Here is a 23,730-nt window from a genome sequence, read left to right on the forward strand (position 1 = left end):
TGATGGAGAGACAGACTCAGTGACTGAGACTGACTGAGTGATTGAGGGTACTCAGGAGGAACAACTTGGACACTATGCTTCTGGTAACCTTCTATAGAGCCACTGTGGAGAGCATCCTGGCATACTGCATTGCAGTGTGGTACGCTGGAAGCACGGCAACAGACAGAAAGGCCATGCAGAGAGTGATCAACACTGCCCAGAAGATCATCGGCTGCTCTCTGCCCTCACTGGATGACATTGCCAGCCCTCGCTACCTCAGCAGAGCCAGGAACATTGTCAGGGACGACTACCACCCCGGTCACAACCTGTTCCAGCTGCTGCCCTCTGGCAGACGCTACAGGTCTCACAAAGCATGGACAAATACACTTAAGGACAGTTTTTTTCCCCACAGCATCAGGACTCTGAACTTGCATTAGCATGACACACAATCCCTTCTGTGCAATAACTTCGGGGTGTGCAATATCTCAGACTGTGCAATATTTTAGAATTTACCTAGCCGGGATGTGACTTTTTATACTTTTATATTACTATTTATGGTTTTTTTAACTGGGAAAACGCACTTTGTTTAGTAGCACCACCAATTTTGTTATACACAGCTGTGTATGATGACAATAAAGGCTTTTGATTTGATTAATTGATTAACTGAGTGAGTGAGTGACTGACTGTCTTACTGACTGTCTTACTGACTGAGTGAGTGACTGACCTAGTGAGTGACTGACCCAGTGAGTGACTGACCCAGTGAGTGACTGACCCAGTGAGTGACTGACCCAGTGAGTGACTGACCCAGTGAGTGACTGACCCAGTGAGTGACTGACCTAGTGAGTGAGTGACCGAGTGAGTGGTGACTGAGTGCGTCGCTGAGCGAGTGACTTACCTAGTGACTGACTGAGTGACTGAGTGGATCACTGATTCACTGACTAAATGAGTGACTGAGTGACTGACTGAGTGATTGACTTAATGACTGACCCAGTGACTGTCTGAGTGAGTTAGTGCGTCACTGAGTATATGAGTGAGTGACTGAGTGAATAAGTGCCAGATTTAGTGACTGACAGTTACTGACTGAGTGACTGACTGAGTTAGTAACTGAGTGACTGACTGCGTGACTTCCTGTGTGAGGTACTGAGTGATTGAAAAAATGAGTGAGTTGGTGACATTTTAATATTATTATACATTCCTTTTTTGCGTACTTTACATACGTTTGCACCGTCACTTTTCACCAATTTTGCCAAAAAAGAGGAGTACTCATTTCGTATCGAGTTGGGAAAGGCGTAAACAATTGAATCGCACCAAGATGGCAGCACAATCTTCTGCATTCCAAAGTGGTGGCCAGGCGTGGACCTCGGCGGTCATCTATTAATCCTTATAAAGCATGATTTATGGATGGGTGTGTGTATGTTAAGATTCTCTCGCTACGTTTGTCCAAACTGTGCAATATTGAGAGTTTTTTTTTTTTTTATGGTGGGCAGAAACGGCTGACGGATCCTAATAGACGAATGATTGAATTTCTTCACCTTCTGTGTAAACCCAATCTTTTATTTGTTAAACACCCATTTTTCAAAAGAGATTTTTTTAAAATAGTGCATCAATTGTCTTTTGGTTCTAAACGAGCAGGGGCTAAGCGGGTCCCCCCTGCTTGTATGGCATTAAAGCCTTGTTCAGTATAATTTCCAAGTTTTTGGACATTTTAATGGATGTGGTACCTCGACATACGAGCAATTTGAGATACGAGCATATAGCGGACGCGAGAGGCTGCTCATAAGAACATCATGGGCACTGTCTCTCTCTCCGCAACTCCCTCAGTTAGGTAGCAGCACTTGGTAAGGACCTTCCCACTTGGGGTCGTGCCAGTGTTTCTTTTTTATGCTTCGGATGAGCAAGCAACCTGTCGCCTGGCACCACCACTGGTTGGTCTGTTTCCTGTTGAGAAACACATTCTCCTTCTGGTAACTTTCGTTCACACCTTTTCTCTAATGTTTTTCTCATGTAATGTGCAAAATTTGCTTCATCATCCAATTCCCATTGTATAGTGAATAATGGCAGTTTGTATGGTTTCCGAAACAGAATTTCATAAGGTGTCAACCCAGTTGTACTTATGTTAATGTGTAATTTCACTGTATCAATGCGTTGTGTCCAATGCCTTTTTGTTTCTTCTATGCATTTCTTTAGTCTATTCTTTATTGTTCCATTCATCCGTTCTACCAATCCCACTGATTGGGGATGATAGGAACAATGGTTTCGTAAGGACACTTGAAACATCTGTCCAATTTTTTCAATTATCTTGTTTACAAAATGGGTTCCATTATCGCTATATATGGTTTCTGGAATTCCATACCTTGGAATAAGGTCTTTACACAATGTTTTGGCTACGGTTAATGCGTCTGGTTGCTTTGCTGGAAATATTTCAACCCATTTTGAAAAAGCATCTATGATAACTAAACAATATTTTTTCCCTTCACTTTTATTTATTTCAATAATTTATTCAATTCTATATTCCATATGGATTGTTTGAAATGGATATGTTTATTTAGGGAGTTTACCACCCTTCGTCCTAGTAGCAAGAGTGGCTTCCGCTTACGAGTTTCAGCGTGGATTTTCACATTTTTATGAACTTAAAAAAATATATATATATATTTTTTTTTTACTTCAATGCTGAGTCCTAGTAGCAAGAGTGGCTTCCGCTTACGAGTTTCAGCGTGGATTCAGCTGAAGCTACTCTTGCTACTAGAACTCGGCAATCAAGTAAAAAAAAAAATATAGCAGAAAAAAATCACGAAGTAATGAATTTGCAACAAGTGAACTCACGATAATCGAGGAATTACTTACTCCTTTATATCTCTATCAATATCTAAAATCAATGCTTAATATTAATCCAATAAAATGACTATAAAAGACCTGTGCAGTATGATTAAGGTGAATTAAAAATGATGATTTAGCACGCAGGTTATTGAGAGCTTTATCCCAAGTCAGGCTCCTGGTCATCCAGTCTGCCCAAAGCGCCATATTTTTGAATAAGGGTGATGGCGTCCGCCATAAGGTCGCACCTCTGGAAAAAAACATCCTCACCAAGGTTCCAACCCATTCTGCTCAGAGGGCTCTATTTTCGGATAAGGGCGATGGCGTTCACCGTAAATTCGCCTGGAGCTCGTATTTTGAAACATTTCTGGGAAAATCCACCCTCAACTCCGCTATCTCGAGGCTCCTGGCCACTCAGAGGGCTCTATTTTTGGTTATTTTATTTTGAAAATATTGTCACGTATGCATTGATTCTCACTTTAGAACTTCGCTACCCTCTCTATCTCGACCTTCTATCTCATATAATGACAATAAAAGCATTCAATTCAATTGGCTGTCTCACAATAACCTCTATCCATGTTTCAAGATTCTCCCTTACATACCTGTCCACCTCCGCTAAACACTTCCCTTATTAATGATTGCAATTCCCCTCATTAAGCGATTAAAAACCATACTGTAAGATTAGATCGTAAAATGAGATGACAAAGACGCTTGGCAATTGCTTGTTCATATTGTATCAGTTTTTGTAAGTATAGAAACATCGTAATCATAGAAACTTGACAACGATTCATCAGACTTTGCCCAAAGTTTGGTCGTTGTCATGGAGACTTGACACTGATTAATCAGACTTTGCCCAAAGTTTGGTCGTTGTCATGGAGACTTGACACTGATTAATCAGACTTTGCCCAGAGTTTGGTCATTGTCATAGAAACTATACTATACTCTGTTTTCCTATATAAAGACTGACCCACTGTTCATTAGAGAGAGAGTTGCAAAGGACACCAGGCTGAGCGGTTCTCCACTGTTAGAGCTCTCTCTCTCCATCCTGCGGTCTGTTAATAAACCTATTTCCTATTAAATTGATCTCACTCTTTCTTAACCTGCTCCTGAAGCTGTTTTTACAGGCCCAACACATACAAATGCAACGCGGCACATATTTTCACACACACAAGGCACACGTAAAAGTCTAAAATGTAGTACAAAGTGGATGGCTTTCGGCACTGGTAGAACGGACTCTTGCTGCCATCTGGCGGACAAACAGGTATTACGTCTCCCATCATAACGACCCCGGAGGCAACTAATGAAGCAGTGCGGGGCACATTTTCATATGCTTTATTTATTTTAACACATTAAGAATTAATTTCCTTTTAATTTTCTCTCAGTTTTGTGTTTCCTTACATCTTTCATACAGAATTGGGACACTATACCAATTTCAAAGGGTTCAGTTGGTAGTTGTGTGAGGATCGTGGAATTAATTTGAGAATTTACATATAAAGTACACCTACTTACAAAATGTTCAAGTTACGAAAAAAGTTCTGGAACTAATTAATTTTGTAAGTAGAGGTACGACTGTATAATCCTTTTCATTTCCAGTTCATTGGCTCTTTATCACAAGTTCTATTTCATTAATCAGTTTTTCCCCCATCTTGTTCTTAGTTTTTATCATAGATTCAAATGTCTATGGAGAAGGACTAACACTCCCCCTTGGGCACAACACCCAGCGGTATCCGTCGAGGGCCCCAAATTGCAAGTAGGGGTCACGACAGCCCGCACACCACCATTTTCCAACCTCTTTCTCTAATCAAAGGCTCAAATGCATGTACCATGCAAACAGGTGTCTTTCAACATGTTGATGAAAACACTGATAATTGTACTTTTTATTTTACAAAAACATTTCATGATACTTAGTTTGCTTGTCGCAGACAGAGGTCAGCTCCACTCACAAAAACAAACTCACTTTCAGCTTCCTTTCCCAACTCATACTTTCTCTTCAAACAAATAACTTTCTGTGTCTGTTTCACTCACTTACTCTTTGCCAACATACCAACACACAAGTAGTGCACTTTTAACCAGTCATTAAAACTGATTGATTTTATGTCTTACTCCCCCGTTCATCTAGTTCAGTTATGCATTAATATTCCCATAAATTATTTTTTCTGCTTCTCATAAGCCTGGATAACACGTTTTAGGACCACACCACAAGACACTGTTCTCATAGGTGACAATGTCACGTTTATTAATAAAACACACGAGTGTCCCACTTAAAACACTCCAACCTGTGTGAGTGAGCCGACATTCAATCTCCAGTTGTACCCTTTAAATTCCAAAAACGGGCTCTTTTTTGGAGAAATTAAAGCATCAACGCATGGCCAATCTAAAGTGGTAAGTAATCTTACCTTGGTTCTCATGACCATGGATTCGCGATGGAGTGCCTGGCAAGAGCTAGAATCCTTTAGTGCCTTGGGAACAATCTTTAATGGATACTCCCTTTGCAGGTCCCCACAAAATTATGCAATCTGGGTTGAACTCAACTCCATCCGCTTCCGGGTTTTGTATGCAGTCCACTTAGAGCACATTGTCCATTGTTGGTATTTCCAGCAATCGTGCCCACACAGCCTTGATGTATCCATGTGCCAGTATTTTACCCAAGGTTTCCTTTTTGAATGCCCTAATCCAACTGCTGTTACCTTCATGAATACAGTCATACCTCTACTTACGAAATTAATTGGTTCCAGAGCTTTTTTCGTAACTTGAAAATTTCATAAGTAGAGGTGTACCTCATATGTAAATGTTCTAATCCGTTCCACGGTCCTCACATAACTACCCTTTTAAAACTGGTCAAAGTGTCCCAATTTTGTATGAAATAATTGAGAAAACACGAAAATTAGACAAAATTATAAGAAAATTATTTATTAATGTCTTAAAAGCATACAAAATATAACCGTGTTGAAACGCATTGGAACAAGAGGAACGGTATGCAACAGAGAGAGCGCACAACCACGGTCTTGTTTAGGGTGGATGCGTGTGTTTGCTTTTGTCCTATTGTGTCCCTCTGTGGGTCGGGGACACAACAGACTAAAATCAAACACACGCACGCACCCACCCCAAAGCCTAACAAGACATTGACAACCAGGCGGACACATAAGCACACGTCTTACATACGCAACAATAAGAATTCAAACAACAACATGGAATTTAATTTCCCCCCGTTTTATTAGTCACTACTGGTTCTTACCTGTTTGGATTTCACTTGCCCTTCTGCCGTGCTGGTTGACGGACGTTTTGGGGGAGAAAAAACTACCCAAAGACCATTGCCATTGCAACAGACAAATGTCGTCAAAGTGGGCAATCCCACGACTCGAACACTTTTTTTGGATGGTGTTTTTTTTTTTCTACAAAGACAGAAAGTTCTATACCTCCAGCATTTATTTGATTTTTTGCTGTTGCAATGCTCGCTGCTTCTCGTCTGCCTTCTCGTTGTATTCAACCCGTATTGTCGAGTGTTCCATTAACTCTCGAGAGTTTGTTTTTATGCCCCCTCGACCAACTGGTCATCTACGCTGACCACTTCTTTTCATTCGTACTGGTAATTTTCTCGGGAGGCATGATGATAAAAACAGAAGCAGCTGCTTTATCCACACTTGGAAAAACTCAACAAAGAAACACCATCAAAACTCTGAAGACGAACGGCGGTCAAAAGTACATAAGGGAGAATCTTGAAGCATGTGGTTGTTGTGAGACAGCCAATGAGTGGCCAGTGTAGAGTAGAGGGCTTCTAAAGTGAGAATCAATACATCTGCGACAATATTTTCAAAATAAAATAACGGATAATGAATCTCTTTTTTGGGGGGTTTCGTAACCTGGATATTTTTCTTATCTCGAGGCATATAAAAAGTTTGGTAACCTGGAAATTTCACACTTAGAAGCATTCGTAAGTAGAGGTATGAATGTACCAGGAAGTTGTGCTATCAACCCCTTGAGCCTTTATCAAGATTGGATATTGGTCGGCCGGATCAGTATTTCTGGGTACCGGGCCATTTCGTCGATGGACATTTCGTCGACGGACAATTCGTCGAGACATTTCGTTTTATTTGTTGCCTTTTATTTTAATGTCAAAGTTCCTGTAAAAACTCTCTCTCTCATGATTATAATTTTGAGAGAGAAAGATTACCTGGTTGATCGCTTTCAACAAATTATTTATGTTAGGTTAACCCTAACCTTAACCACTAACCTTAACCACTATACCCTAATCCTAACCACTAACCTTCGTGACCGGACGTTTGGTTGCCGGACTTTTGGTCGCCGGACGTTTGGTCGTCGGACGTTTGGTCGCGGACGTTTGGCCGCCCGGACCCAAACAACCGGCGACCAAAAGTCCGGCGACCAAAAGTACGGCGACCAAACGGCCGAGTACCACTAACCTTAACCACTATCCCCTAACCCTAATTCTAACCACTAACCTTAACCACTATCTCCCGAATTGTCCGTCAACAAAATGTCCATCGACAAAATGTCCGGTCGACGACCTGTCTGTCGACGAATTGTCCGTCGACGAAATGTCCGGTCACGGTATATCTTTATGGAGGGTTTATGCCAGGTCTGTATCTGAGATCATATTTCCTCTCTTTATTCCATGTAGCAAAAGTAAGACATCCCTCTAGCACTTCTTTTTTCTCCATCTCTAACATTTCCTCCGGGTATCTTTTTCGCCTTTTCCCCCACTTAAGCACCACACAACCATCATTTCTTATATGACATGTGCCTTTTCAGCCTAAAAGTCCAATACTTTTGAATTATTTGGCTTTCCGCCTTTTGTCTCTTTTCTACAGTATTGAGGTGGACTTCAGAGTCTTTCAACCAGTGAACCAGGTGATGGCTTGCCCTTATCATCCCCATTTTCTGCCAAGGCCACATCCCCTCCAATTTGGACAGTTCCTGTAACCAAGGGATAAAGACCTGATGGGGCAATTGTTGTAAACAAACTGTTAGGTCGTCCGTGTTCAATGTTTTTTTATTTTTTTATTTATTTAATCTGAAGTTCATCCTCCCTTTTGGCTCTAAACATCTCAGGATTCCTTCTTACATTCTTCCTAAACACGACACCTATCCCTCTGAACAATTGTAAAACATCCAGTTCTCTTTCTCTCTTATGTTGTCTCTTTGTACTCTTATCTTTGGGTTTGTGGTCCTTAATTCAAACTTTCATCTCATTTCATCTCATTTTCTGAACCGCTTTATCCTCACTAGGGTCGCGGGGGGTGCTGGAGCCTATCCCAGTTGACTTCGGTCCAGAGGCGGGGGACACCCTGAATTGGTGGCCAGCCAAACGCAGGGCACAAGGAGACAAACAACCATTCACGCTCACTCTCATACCTAGGGGCAATTTAGAGGGTCCAATCAGCCTACCATGCATGTCTTTGGAATGTGGGAGGAAACCAGATTACCCGGAGAAAACCCATGCAGGCCCAGGGAGAACATGCAAAGTCCACACAGGTGGACGACCTAGATTTGAACCCAGGTCCCCCACTGTGATGCCGACGCGCTAACCACTTAGCTGCCCTCGAACTTTCATAGCACCACAAAAGCTCACATCAAATCAAAAGCCTTTGTCATCATACACAGCTGTGTATAACAAAATTGGTGGTGCTACTCCACAAAGTGCATTTCCCAGTAAAAAAAGAACATGAATAGTAATATAAAAGTATAAAAAGTCACATCCCGGCTAGGTAAATTCTAAAATATTGCACAGTCTAAGATAGTGCACATTGTTATTGCACAGAAGGGATTGTGTGTCGTGCTAACGCAAGTTCAGAGTCCTGACGGCTGTGGGAAAAAACTGTCCTTAAGTCTATTTGTCCGTGCTTTGTGAGACCTGTAGCGTCTGCCAGAGGGCAGCAGCTGGAACAGGTTGTGACCGGGGTGGTAGTCGTCCCTGACAATGTTCCTGGCTCTGCTGAGGCTAGCGAGGGCTGGCAATGTCATCCAGTGAGGGCAGAGAGCAGCCGATGATCTTCTGGGCAGTGTTGATCACTCTCTGCATGGCCTTTCTGTCTGCTGGCGTGCTTCCAGCGTACCACACTGCAATGCAGTATGCCAGGATGCTCTCCACAGTGGCTCTATAGAAGGTTACCAGAAGCATAGTGTCCAAGTTGTTCCTCCTGAGTACCCTCAATCACTCAGTCAGTCTCAGTCACTGAGTCTGTCTCTCCATCAGTCACTCAGTCAGTAACTCATTAAGTCACTCAGTCGTGACTCATTTAGTCACTCAGTCATTCACTCAGTCGTGACTCATTTAGTCACTCAGTCATTCACTCAGACGTGACTCATTTAGTCACTCAGTCAGTCACTCAGTCGTGACTCATTTAGTCACTCAGTCAGTCACGCAGTCACTCACTCACTCACTCAGTTACTCACTTGGTCTCTCTCCCCTCCGCAAAATCTGTCTATTTTTAATTATATTAAACACATTTTAGTAGTATTAAACCACTAGTTATTTGTTACTTTGTTAATAGATGTCGAATTAGAACAAATCAAATCCAAATCAAATCAAAATCAAAATCAAAAGCCTTTATTGTCATCATACACAGCTGCATATAACGAAATTGGTGGTGCTACTCCACAAAGTTTTCCCAGTTAAAAAAAACATAAATAGTAATATAAAAGTATAAAAAGTCACATCCCGGCTAGGTAAATTCTAAAATATTGCACATAGGATATGGCACATTGTTATTGCACACCCCAAAGTTATTGCACAGAAGGGATTGCGTGTCGTGCTAATGCAAGTTCAGAGTCCTGATGGCTGTGGGAAAAAACTGTCCTTATGTCTATTTGTCCGTGCTTTGTGAGACCTGTAGCGTCTGCCAAAGGGCAGCAGCTGGAACAGGTTGTGACCACGGTGGTATTGGTCCCTGACAATGTTCCTGGCTCTGCTGAGGTATCGAGGGCTGGCAATGTCATCCAGTGAAGGCAGAGAGCAGCCGATGATCTTCTGGGCAGTGTTGATCGTTCTCTGCATGGCCTTTCTGTCTGCTGCCGTGCTTCCAGCGTAGCACACTGTGATGAAGTATGCCAGGATGCTCTCCACAGTGGCTGTATAGAAGGTTACCAGAAGCTTAGTGTCCAAGTTCTTCCCCCTGAGTACTCTCAGGAAATGGAGTCGTTTCTGGTCCTTCTTCACCACTGCTGTGGTGTTAGTAGACCAGGAGAGCTTGTCCGTGATGTGGACCCCCAGGAATTTGAAGGACTGGAACCTGTCTACGCGTACTTCATTTATGAGGAGTGGGGCCAGATCTGTGCTGCGTTTGCGAAAGTCCAGGATTATTTCTTTAGTTTTTGTGGTGTTTAGTGTGAGATTGTTCACCAAACACCACAAAGACAGTTTGTTGACCTCATCTCTGTAAGCAGACTCATCCCCCCTGAGATTAGTCCGACCACAGTGGTGTCATCGGCAAATTTGATGATGGAGTTAGACTGGTGGGTCGGTGTACAGTCGTATGTGTACATGGAGTATAGAAGAGGACTCGGCACACAGCCTTGAGGGGAGCCAGTGCTCAGTGTAATGGAGGAAGAGGTGGGGACCAAGTCTAACAGTTTGTGGACGGTTGGTTAAGAAAAGCTCTTAATCCAGTAGCAGATGGAAGAGGATAGTCCAAGGTGGGAGAGTTTGTCAGCCAGAATGTCCGGTATTATAGTGTTGAAGGCTGAGCTATAGTCAATGAAAAGCATCCTCGCGTAGTTCCCATGGTGCTCCAGGTGGCTCAGTGCTGTGTGTAGAGCTACGGCGATGGCGTCCTCAGTGGACCTATTTGCTCTATAGGCAACTGGTGAGGGTCAACTGAGGGAGGGATTGTATCCCTGATATGGCTGGCGACCAACTTTTCAAAGCATTTCATGATCACAGGCGTAAGTGCAACAGGCCTATAATCATTCAGGCTGTCAATTGTTGGATTTTTAGGGACAGGGATAATGGTGGCAGATTTCAGGCAGGATGGGATGATGGATTGTTGCAGGGAACAATTCAAGATCTTTGTAAAAACACCAGTCAGCTGGTCAGCACATGCTTTGAGCACCTTCCCAGGTATTCCGTCAGGGCCAGCAGCCTTCCTGGTGTTCACAGTCCGCAGTACCTGTCTCACTTCATGTTCCTGAAGCTCCAGTGTACTGTTGCAGGGTGGTGGTGGATGTGTTGAGACTGTGTCTGATTTGTTAGTCTCAATGCGGGCAAAGAAACGGTTCAGTCCCTCTGCTAGTGAGGCATCTGCGTTAACAGACACATTATTGTCATTGTTATTGGTAATATGTCAAATTATCCACCCTCAGGGCAGCAGGGATTTAATTTTTTGCCCACTTAGAGTCCTTCTCTATATGTCCTTTATGTGGAAGTCTTTTTTTCCCAAATTCATTTTTGGCGAAATGGCCATTTTCAATGTATCATCTCCAAAAGGGAAACTACAGACCAGTTCCTTGCCTTTATGAAAACTTGAATCTAGCTAGTGTCAGTAAATTCAATTAGAGTTGGACATATTACACTTGCTTATGTCAAAAGCAGAATATTAGGACAAATTGAATATACAATATAGGTATTTTACAGTGAGCGCATTTATAAGCACACAGTCTGGTTGATTAGTGCCCGTAAAGTGAACATTATACGAATCATGCTGTTATGTATACGATTCATGGATTTCCATCACATAAGAGGATGGTCTCTGATTCACAGTCCCGTGTATGAATCAAAATGTCCTTGCGGTGTACAGGGCGAATGGTCTCTAGTCTTGATGGAGATGTGAAGTAGAACATTATTGTATGCTGGGAGGCAGGAAATAAACAATACTCGATAAAGAAAAGATTGCAACTACTCTTAAAGCTCTTGCTAAAACACCTCAGAGATTTACACCAGTTTTCTTATCGAAGAAATAAGGACATTTTGTAATACAGTGGTACTTTATGATACGATCTTAATGCGTTCTGGGACTGAGCTCGTATGTCGATTTACTTGTATCTCAAATCAACGTTTCCCATAGAAATGAACTAAAAACAAATTAATTCGTTCCAACCCTCCGAAAAAACAACCAGAAACAGGATATTGGAAAGGAAAAACAATTTTATGTGTTCTAATTCGCCATCTTTTAACAGTGTAACAAATAACTAGTGGTTATGATGTTTAATAGTACTCAAATTAGACGCGGAGGGGAGAGACATTGCACGGCAACGCGTTCGTAACATAACATAAACACATTTAAATGAACTTGGATTACGATACAGACACACAAAAATAAATGCAACACTCCGCCCAGTGCTCGTAGAGACATTTAAATGGGGACTTGCGGTGAGATGATGTTCTCATAAGCAGCCTCTCTGTAAGCTCGTATATCAAAATGTGTCTCATGTGTCAATGTAAATATTTGCTCGAAATTTTAGTCGTATCTCAACCTGCTCATATGTCGGGGCACTCGTATATGTATATTAATGTTAGTGACCTCTTGGGTGGTATTTGAAATACATTACATTTTGAATTCATAAAGTAAAAACAAACAGTTGTAACAATTATAAAGTCTTTAAATTATGAATGAACAAGGTGGACTGTAATTTTTGAATCCTTATTAGCAACAACCTGAAGATAGCAAATGTAGTTATTCAAATTTGAACTTTCTAGCTTATTTTTTACATCTAGACAAAAAATATATATATTTTGCTGTTCCGTGCAGCAATTGTCAAAACAATTATGGATTATCCACTTGCTTTTTTCCATAAGTAAACACAAGGAAGGTAAAAAAAAGTCATCAACCTTGGTGGTACCGGCGGTAGAGTTTCCAGCTAGCTGCCAGGCAGCTTTCGCTTAGCAGCCAGCCACACAAGGCACAACAGTAGTGAAATAAGAAGGTCTTTTAGCTCGAGCCTCTGCCTTGCACCTGTGAAGTCTAAAATACTTTTATTCAGAATGCTGAATTTCCTGTACCTGAGCGGACGTCATTGGATGCGTAACCCAAAGGCGATTGGAGTTGAGTTCAGAATGCTGAATGTCCAACACTTCAGGTGTCCACACTAATAAAAAAAATTAGGTGGAAAAAAATGCATAAAACAAAACCAAAACACTATGCAAGTGAACTGAAAACTGAACACGCAAAAACAAAACTTTTGAATGCACCCTTTGAAATTAGTGTTAGTATCAGATTTACACAAGGGTATTGGGATTAATCCACTATTTGAAGTTTGTGGGCACAGTATGTTTTGCTCCAGTTTCGTCACAGTTTGGTTAAAATTTCAATCAGGGTTTAGGATACACACAATAATAAATACAAATGACTTTTTCCCTCCCCTGAAAAGCACAACTACAACAATAAAGTTAGTTTACTTTTTTTCATGAAGCAAGTTGCTAGGAGAATTTTTTGAACATTTACACAGGCCAAACACAGGCTTTCTGCTTCCCCACAATAATGAGAAACTGACCTTAAAGTAATTAGTCTAAAGTAATACCAATCCGCTTTTCTGGTCACCAAATCTAGATGAGAGCCATTTGGCAAAATGGCATTGAGTTTATAGCCCAATTAAGCTTTGAACATTGACTTCTCTTATGTGAATGATAAATTACTGGGAAATACTGATTGTCTCATGAGGTCGTCTGTTTTGCAATTCAGTCCTCAGGGAATGATCACCCATCACTCACGCAAAGCTGCCAAATTCTTAACATTAAAGTGGTACAAACATTGGGACCTTCCGAATTGTTTCCGCAGGTCTAATTATAGCTAATAGCAAATACATAATAATGTAAGACTAATAACCCTAACAGTCAATTATTTGAAAATAGAGCTTGCTCGGCGAACTGGACCGCAGAGATCCTCGTGAAGGTGGATTTCTTTTCAGAAATGCAAGCCCCGGATGATGATACGGCAGATATTGTGGTCCTAAACCGAAAATAGAGCTCGTTAAGCGGACTCCTGGAGTCTCATGGCCGCGGAGCTAATGGTGGAATTTCACAGAAATGTTTCAAAGTGCAAGCTCCGGGCGATGTTATGGCGGACGGCATCACCCTTGTCCGAAAATAGAGCCCTTTGGGCGGCCAGGATGGCTGGAAGCCGCGGAGGAGCAACATGGAGATTGAGTTTCCATTTAAGTCCGGGCAGCACGCTGATGTCCTTGCTCTTATCAGAAAATAGTTTCCTGGACGGGTAATTAATGGTTGGATGGATCCGAGGAGCGAATTGGAAGTTTAATTTCCTTGAAACGATGATAGCAACAACGATGAAGAACGTGGTCTTCGTACGTTGAGAGATCGGAAAGAAATCAATTGTCTTGACGTTTTCATTTCCTTGACAAAAGCATATTTGTACCAATAAAGAAACAGCGATCACTATTCCCTATCAACGCGAAAACATGTAATATGGTAGTAATAATGGGGGTGATCCTAATTCGCGTTCTTTTTATTATCGCGGCCAGGTCTGGTCTACATTACCCGCGATATTCGAGGGATCTCTGTAATATTTTTTTTTCATCTTGAGCCTTATTTTAGAAATGCAAAAAAAATAAACAACAGTCGTTCATTATAGGGTAGAGCTAATTTTCAAATTTTCTTCATACATACTGGTGGTTAGTGCATCAGCCTCAGAGTTCTGGGGTCGAGGGTTTGATCCCATGTCGGTCCTCACTGTGAAATTTGCCTGCTCCACAATGTGTGATGCAGACGTGCAAGAAATCACATTCGTGAGAATGACCGCACCCATTTTCATTTATCTTTATGATAAATTGATTTATTGCATATTGCTTCGAGCTTATCTCACACATTTCAACAGAGATACATTAATTCCCCTTTAGCATTAAACATCCTATGATTCCTACTTCAAGCACCTGGTGTCTAAGTCTTTCCCTCAAAGAATTGTCATAAACTCCTCATAAACTCATTTATAGAGAGTATCACACAAAAACTAGAAACCCACTCACCTGTTAGCTATCATCTCTTGCATTCAAAAGTCTCTTCAGACTGGTCACTTAACCGTTCCATCAGACAATCAATTCCCATCCGGTCTCCAACAATACCACACAATTTGCCATGACTCAATAAACTTGAAAATAGTGCAAACACAAACATATGACATAGCAAAAAGCTACATTTTATTTTGCGTACACAAGCTTGCTTCAGCAATGTTTTAAGTCAATTGATGTATTATTTTCACGGAAAGGGAAATGATCTGTCAATGTTTTTCTTTGGGAACTGTTAAATACTGCTTTCTATTTCCTGAGACCAACATAAGCACTTCCACAGACCATCTTTACTTAAACCTGTGTCGACATCTTTCAGAGTCAGATTTAGATCACACCAATAATCACAAAACTAATATCAAGAAGCCTTTAAAAAAAATTCACAACATCCTTTCACTTAACACCAAACAATTCGCTGTGGACATACTCCACAAAGCTAAAACAGTCCAACCCGGAGCACCTCACACAATGAGACTACAAGCACACATTTGTGCAGGGAAACCCTAAGCTCACACAAAACATTGCATTGGTTTGTCTGCAGTAATGTCAATATAAATAATAACAACTGAAGAGATCATTTCCCCAAAGAGATTAATTTATAAAAATTATGACAATGCTTTGTTGGGATGTATTTCACTTGTTTGCTCAGTAATTTTCAATCTTAGCTCTTCTTAAGGCTCAATTATCCCGCTACCAGTTTGTTTGCGTTCACGAACGGTGTAGGTATTCTCCAGCATAGTGATGGCAGGAGACTGAAGAAAATCTGTGATTGGTGGCATCACCTGCAATTTCGTGTGGCAATGCAGATAATGTGGTACTAATAATGTCAAATAGAGAGGGACACAACAGATCATCTCAGCTGCTCTCACGATGCTCTGCAGTCCACAAGCAGGACACGGTGAGGCAGCTCGACAGGATGCTCTCGATGGAGCCTCTGTAAAACGAAACAATGGGGGTAGGCAGTGGCGGGCCGTGTTACATCTAGGCCTTCAGTCGTTGTCTGAATCAATCCAACCTTTAATAACTATTTTATAGCTATAAAACCTTTACTGCAGCTACAGCTGCGACACATATACAAAAGCATCAATAATAACCTCATACAATTAAAAGATTATTTAGGAATATAGCCACATTTTACTCACTAAAAATCCTTGTTATTTATACACAAAATCCATCCTTTTTTCTCCTTTTCTATCGCAATCGAAGCTAATGCTTAAAGTCGAGCCTGTCCTGTCGTATTTCTGGCATAAGTTTTTATTCGATTTAGGGCTAAAAATGTCCGTTCCCAGTTGTGACAGGCTTGCTTGCTTCGGAGTTGTCTGACCTTTCTTAATGATGTCCAGCTTTTCATGAAACGTCCGTCTTGAAAATGGCTTTGAAAGTAAATCTGCAACCAAATCAATTTCTTCTCCTCCTTCAGCCTTTGTGAGTTGACAAAACTGCTATTAAATCAATACAACAATATATTTGCTTGTGCAGCTCACTACAGATACAGGTTGGTCGCTCTGGCTAGTCCACTCTTTTACTAGCCATAGTTTGTGAAAGCGATGACGTATTCCTACGCCGTGTGCGGTCGATAGGTCGGCGGTCTTTTGGTCGCCGGTCTTTTGGTCGCCCGGTCTTTTTGGTCGCGGTTTGGTTGCCCAAATGATCGGCTGCTGCCATCTACTGTCAATTTATTAAAAAGAAGACAAAGCAAATTCACAGATGGTGTTTTTATTGAGGCAGTAAAACTTACAAATTCTAGCAACCTTCATTCTCTCTGGGAGAAATAAGAGCACTCATTTAACACATCGGCTGCTGCCATCGACTGTCATAGGCGTCCAATGAACCTTCATTCTCTCTGGGTCCCAGAGTCTGGGAGAACTTGCAATGTTGAAATACTTTAGATGGTCATTTTTATCAAACAAATAAAAGTCTTAGTATACTTTTAGCCCGGAACTTTGACATTAAAATAAAAGGCAATAAGTAAAATTAATTTATTAAAAAGAAGACAAAGCAAATTCACAGATGGTGTTTTTATTGAAGCAGTAAAACTTACAAATTCTGTACAAAAATTACAAATACAAACTTACAAATTATGTACATAGGGAATTCACAGATGGGAGTTTTTATTACAAATTTATGCAATGGCTTGCAGGTACTCTACATTGTTCGCTAATCGATCCGGGTTTCCATAGTCCTCCGAGTTCATTGGACGCCTTTGACAGTCGCTGGCAGCAGCTGATGTGTTAAATGAGTGCTCTTATTTCTCCCAGAGAGAATGAAGGTTGCTAGAAATTGTAAGCTTTACTGCTTTAATAAAAACACCATCTGTGAATTTGCTTTGTCTTCTTTTTAATAAATTGACAGTTGATGGCAGCAGCCAATCATTTGGGCGACCAAACCGCGACCAAAAGACCGGCGACCAATCGACCGTGTACCTTTCTACGACTGCTAGAAGGCCTTGATGTCGCCAACTCGAAATCTGATTGGTTGAAGCAACAACTTTATCGACGCTCTTTTTATGCTGCAGGTACTGCAGAACTAATTGTGAAGGCCTCCAGGTAGATTTCTGACCCTGGGAACAAATAATGGCTTAAATATGAAAACACATCTGGAAGCAGCGCAACCAGGGGAAAAGCAATGACAGAAAGACAGACAATTTGGAATTATTTAATATTCATGGTCATATTAGTATTTATGGACAAAATATAATTAACATCAGTCTGTGATTTAGATATTTTTTCGGTCAGCAGAGAAGACCTTGCATGCCCTGACGGTCCACCACTGGACTGGGCAGGGGACTTCTCAGTTTGCGGGTTATTTAGAAGGGTTCATTCTCTTTTTAGCCAGTGTTTTAGCCCCAGGACACTTCCTCTGAATGTACACACCCAAAAACTTTGTATTTATTATCCTCTTCATTACAGCATTGTTGATCATGAGATGAGATGCTGGGTATGTGCTCTCCTGAAGTCGAGTTTTGAAATAAAATTTGCAATATTCCATTATGTCAAGATAAAATTATTGAATTCATAGATTTATATTTATTTCATTCTGTGTTATTCTCATTTCATCCTTACACGTGTTTTAGGGCTGAACAAGAGACAGCAGTTCGGATTACTGAAGAAATTGGAAACCTGATGAAAGAGATTGAAACTCTGGTGGAAGAGAAGAAGAGGGATTCTACAGATGTAGAAAACATGGTTATAGGACAAGAAGGTGCGTTTTCTAATTATTCATTTAAAATCAGATTTTAACAACCACATGGACTATAATGCATTAAAATTCAAGAAAATTAGGAAAAAAGTAATTTCAAAGCAAATAATGTAAAACTTTTTCGACTCATTTCTGTCTCCTGTTGGTTACTTAGGTGGAAGTTTATTTTATACCAACATTAATTTGACCATGACATCTGTGGAGCTCAATGGCACCCAGCGCATCTTGCTAGATGGAGTCATTTCTGAGGATGAGTGCAAGGAGTTGCGCCAACTTTCTAATGTAAGTTGTTTTATTTATTTATTTATATATATATATATATATATATATATATATATATATATATATATATATATATATATATATATATATATATATGCATGCATGCATACACACACACACACACCACACACCACACACCACACACCACACACCACACACCACACACCACACACCACACACACAGTTGTGGTCAAAAGTTTACATTCACTTGTGAAGAACATAATGTCATGTCTCTCTTGAGTTTCCAGTTATTTCTACAACTCTGATTTTTCTCTGATAGAGTGATTGGAACAAATACTTTGTCACAAAAAACATTCATGAAGTTTGGTTCTTTTATGACTTTATTATGGGTTAACAGAAAAAGTGATCAAATCTGCTGTGTCAAAAATATACATACAGCAACACGAATTAGCAATTTTGGCGACTTAGAAAGTTGTCAGTGAAATGAGCTTCATAGCAAGGCCTCTTAACTTCTTGTGAGTGATTATGATTGACTACAGCTGGTGACTTCTCTGAGGCCATTTAAATAGGGCTCATTGGATGCAAACGCCCACAAACACTACAATGGGAAAGTCAAAGGAGCTTGGCATGGATCTGAAAAAGCGAATCCTTGACTTGAACAAGTCCGGAAAGTTACTTGGAGCCATTTGAAAGCAGCTGCAGGTCCCAAGAGCAACAGTGCAAACAATTTTGTAGTATAAAGTGCATGGCACTGTTTTGTCACTGTCAGGATCCGGAAGAAAACGCAAGCTATCACCTGCTGCTGAGAGAAAATTGGTCAGTAGGGTGAAGATTCAACCGAGAATCATCAAAAAGCAGATCTGCTAAGAATTAGAAGCTGCTGGAACACAGGTGTCAGTGTCCACAGTCAAGCGTGTTTTGCATCTCCATGGACTGAGAGGCTGCTCTGCAAGAAGGTAGCCCTTGCTCCAAAAGCGGCACCTTAAGGCTCCACTGAAGTTTGCTGCTGATCACATTGACAAAGATAAGACCTTCTGAAGGAAAGTTCTGTGGTCAGACGAAACAAAAATCGAGCTGTTTGGCCACAATGCCCAGCAATATGTTTGGAGGAGAAAAGGTGAGGCCTTTAACCCCAAGTATACCATGCCTACCGTTAAGCACGGTGGTGGTAGTATTATGCTGTGGGGCTGTTTCTCTGCCAATGGAACTGGTGCTTTACAGAGAGTAAATGGGATAATGAAGGAGGATTACCTTCAAATTCTTCAAGATAACTGATGGATTAATTATTAATACAATTTAATTAACATGGAAGACATCTTTAACATACACTGATTACAACTTGCAAGTGAAAATCACTCATAACGCGCCTTCGTTCAAGAGGATTCTGACGAGCGGCATACTCTTTTCTCCATTTAGTCGCGACATACTCAAAACATTTAATGTAATCGATTCAAAACAATTGCATAAGCTAACCAAATAACACCATTAAGGTCAAAAAACAACTGCTCATATTAGATCGAAACCAAAACACCTGCGTAAGAATTTGCAGTATAAGCATAATAATTTCTTTATAAGGTAAACTGCCGGCGTCCCAGTCAAAGCAATTTATGAGTCCTTCGCGGATCTTCATTGCAAACTTGCATCTGGGTGTCTGGGTTGCGAGGTGTATCTCCCAGTAAACAGTCCTTGGAGGGTGAGGTGTTATGTCAACAAGCTGGAGCCAGCAGGGTGACCTCGCGTTTGCCCCAGTCTCAAATTAAAGACACTCTTATACAAAAGTAGTTAAAATGCATACATCTATAATATTATCCAGAATAACCCCAACATTCCCCCGTTTTTATAATATGTTTGCTATTAATTCATTTTATGGCAAATACAAAGGGGAAATGTCCGTTGACTGCCTTAATTTTACCCACATTTTCCTTACTCGCACAGCTGGTCTGAAAAAGAAAGAACAAAATCATTTTCGCCCAATTCGTTCTCGGAATTACCATGCTCCTGGAATTCACTGCTCCCCTCAGTACGTTTCATCAGCAGAGGATATAATTCATGCAATTTAGAATTTGTAGGGGCAATCGCAGTGGTTATAAGTCGACTTAGCAAGGAGCGTGAGCAGGAGATAAGACAACACCCACATAATGTCAAAGTCGTAGCCAAAATGGCTACTGAAATTACAACAGATAGGGCCAAACCTTTGTATGTACAAAAGCCTTATCCCACCAATCTGTCAAGCGGATAATTCTACTCCAGGATGCTTTTTCATATTGCGGTTTAGGGTCTGCAGGCCATCATTGGCCCTAGTGAGGGACCCAGTGGGGGACGTGTTGTTGAGTGCAACATTTTCAAACATTGCATACGCCCCCTGCTCCTTCAAGAAGCATTTCAACCGCTATGCAATCCTGGAACGCCATCAGACTAGTGGCAAGTTTTTAATTTGTGGAGTCAAAAGGGCTCTTAATTAAAGAGAGCTAGTTTTGGAGGATAAAAGAATATTAATACTGTTTTTGAATGGTTGGATTGTTCAAAATACTTTAATATAGGAGATTGGCTGGTTAAAGAAAAACAAAAAGGGGGAGATTGGTAGGTGCTACAAAACTTATGGATTCAATCTATATGCTAATATACGGCCAAAACACGGGCAATTCCCCCTTATGTCAAGCTACAAAAGCTACATAGCCATTTCAAAGGATACATATGGATTTTATAGAGAATATGTGTGGTACATAACAGTCCTAAACAGAGATTGGGGAAACCTTGTTGCAGAAACTGGTCAAGATTAGCTTGGATGACAGACGCGTGCACAAAAAAACCATCAGACCTTTGATAAAATTAACCCATACGGTGGGGGGATTACAAATCATTATTCAGACTGACAAATTAACTTGTGGAAAAGATCCTTGTCTGATGTTTTTCCTAAGTCCATGGGCAGGTGGAGAAGAGCCTTTTTACAAATTTTACAATTGTGTCTCAACAACAATGACCATGTCTATGGAAAACCGTCAGAGATGGAAACACCCGGATCCGCCATAGTGAAATTGAAATCTGAGATGACCAGGGATGATGAATTCATTTCTGAAACAGGGAGTTCCCAAACGGGAGGCGGTAAGAAATAATTGGTTATTGTTGATGGAAAATGCAGCTATTATAAATCAAACCTATATAACATGTATGGGGCCCGACCTCTCTTAAGAGTAGTACCCGCGCAGATTACCCCTGATTGTGTAAAGGAGATAATGATAAAAGAAGATGTAAGCCCAAAATTTGAGAAATGGAATAATGTCTACCCGGTTACAAGTGCAGCAAAGGACAAACCTAACTTTTCAACACATGTTGCCTTTGATCATTTTACCTGCTTAAACCTTACAGGGCATGGTCTGAAGCTGGAAGCGATAAATGAGAGGTGGTGTGCCCAGGTCCTAAAACAGACTACACCGTGATACCACGTTCTGACCTATGGTGGTGGTGTGGTGGAAATAAATTATACGACTCCTGCCGAAATGCGGCAGGAGTCGTATAATTGTAAGTAGGGGAGCGTCTGTACAGACGCTCCCCTACTTACGAACGAGTTAGGTTCCGAGCGATTGTTCATAAGTTGAATTTGTTTGTAAGTTGCTCAGTGCTATATTTTGTATTATAATTTATGTTTAAGGCCTATATAAGTATATTGAAGGTTTATATAAGTGTATTTGTATGTTTAAGGCTTGTATAAGTAACATGCATTGGTTTGTACTGAAAAAAACATTTAAGAAAATGGAGAGAATACGTACAGTACTGTATACATACTACCGACGGTCGAACGATTCAAGTTGTATGCCCGTGCAACGCTCACCATTTTCTCACCCGCATCAAGCTTCTTTATCATTGCCACTTTCGTTTCAAATGAAATGGCTTGCCTCTTCCTTGCACTACCACCCTCACTAGAAGCCGTTCGCTTTTCACCAACCATATTGAATAATGGATGCACGAGATATTTAATGATAAAAATGTTCTTTGCGTACTGGAGATACGTTCACGCACTTACGCACTGCAACGAACTGGGCAGAGGAAGGTGGATGCTGGCTGAGCTCTCACAGCGCCAGGCATCGGTATTAGCGGCGGAAAGAAGCACTACAAGAAGTAGGCGAAAGAAGCCAGGCTCACAGAACAAAGAAAGTTGTAAAAACATTAAAGTAAAAAGTATAAAGTACAAAGTAAAGTAAAGAGGAATGTATTAAGAAATATTAAAATGTAATTTAAAAAAAGATAGAAGGGCTGTAAAACACGACAAACATAAGAATATACAGAGCTACTGTCAATGGCTTCTGCGTGACGGCACCATCTTGGGGAAAAAAAGGGGGAGAAAAAAAAACTATGCGCAGACATGTTCGTATGTACCGTTGTTCGTAACTCGAATGTTCGTAAGTAGGGGAGCGTCTGTACATATATAGATATGTGTATATGTATATGCATATGCATATGTACATATATATGCATGTATGTATATGCAGTGGTGTGCTGTCAGGGCCTTCAAGGCCTTCTCTGCTGGCCTAAGAAATATCTGAATCACAGACTAATGTTAATTATATTTTGTCCATGAATACTTATTAAATAATTCCAAATTGTCTGTTAGCTTCCTTTCATTGCTTTCCCCCCTGGTTGCACTGTGTTTGCTTTTCTCCTCTTGTGTCCCTTCGGGGTGGCGCGGAGCACGTTAAGCCCTGTGGCTATGGGACACAAGAGGGAAAAAATCAAACACACACACACATCCACTCAAAACCCTAACAATACATTGACAACCACACAAACACATAAGCATAATTTATTTATGTCAAAATGTATTTTCCTGTGTCTGTGTTCTCACTCTCTTGCTACTGCGACAGTGAATTTCCCGAGTACGGGATGAATAAAGTTATCTAATCTAACTTCAGTCTTGTAACAGTACTACATATTTTCTCTCACATATCACAATGTATGACATCATTTGAGATAATTTTCCTAATGTACACCATATCATCTCTAACAGAGGTATGGAAACACTAAAATGAAAAATCTAAAAAAACAATTGTGAAAAAATGAAAACGATGATTTTATTTGTAAAAAAAAAATCGTGACATGACCTTTTTGCCAAATCAACCAATTGTACATAGCCTGTACTTAGCCTGGATCAAACGGTATTATCTGTATACAATGTATTCATTCATCTTCGTTACTGCCCTCTTTGAAAGGGTTGTGGGGGTTGCTGGAGCCTAACCCAGCTGTCTTTGGGCGAAAGGCAGACTGCACCCTAGACTGGTCGCCAGTCAGTCGCAGGGCACACAGAGAGACAAATGACCATCCGCACCCCCAATCATACTGGCACCAGTGGGAATTGAGCCCGCGCCTGCCCACACCAAAAACACGAGTGAACGACTACACCACGAGGCGGCCTGTATACAATGTGGTCAAGATAAATCATCCAAAGTCTTCCAAAACAGTTATTCAAGTCATCTGGTGAAAAATCTTACATTTTAATATCACTATCACCCAAAAAATAGTAATGTCAGT

At 40.8% G+C, this 23,730-nt stretch overlaps 1 protein-coding gene across 3 annotated transcripts in view; it reads left to right on the top strand.

The window, feature by feature from the left end:
- Positions 1–23,730, top strand: part of p3h1 (prolyl 3-hydroxylase 1) — an 87,667-nt gene that overhangs the window by 40,485 nt on the left and 23,452 nt on the right. For all 3 annotated transcript variants that reach the window (XM_077602706.1, XM_077602704.1, XM_077602707.1), the window contains exons 8-9: positions 17,840–17,967; positions 18,119–18,246. In XM_077602706.1, the coding sequence (XP_077458832.1) occupies positions 17,840–17,967; positions 18,119–18,246 (256 nt within the window). The remainder of the gene's footprint in view (positions 1–17,839; positions 17,968–18,118; positions 18,247–23,730) is intronic.

The sequence above is a fragment of the Stigmatopora argus genome, chromosome 6 (genome assembly GCF_051989625.1).
Source record: "Stigmatopora argus isolate UIUO_Sarg chromosome 6, RoL_Sarg_1.0, whole genome shotgun sequence".
Lineage (NCBI taxonomy): Eukaryota > Metazoa > Chordata > Actinopteri > Syngnathiformes > Syngnathidae > Stigmatopora > Stigmatopora argus.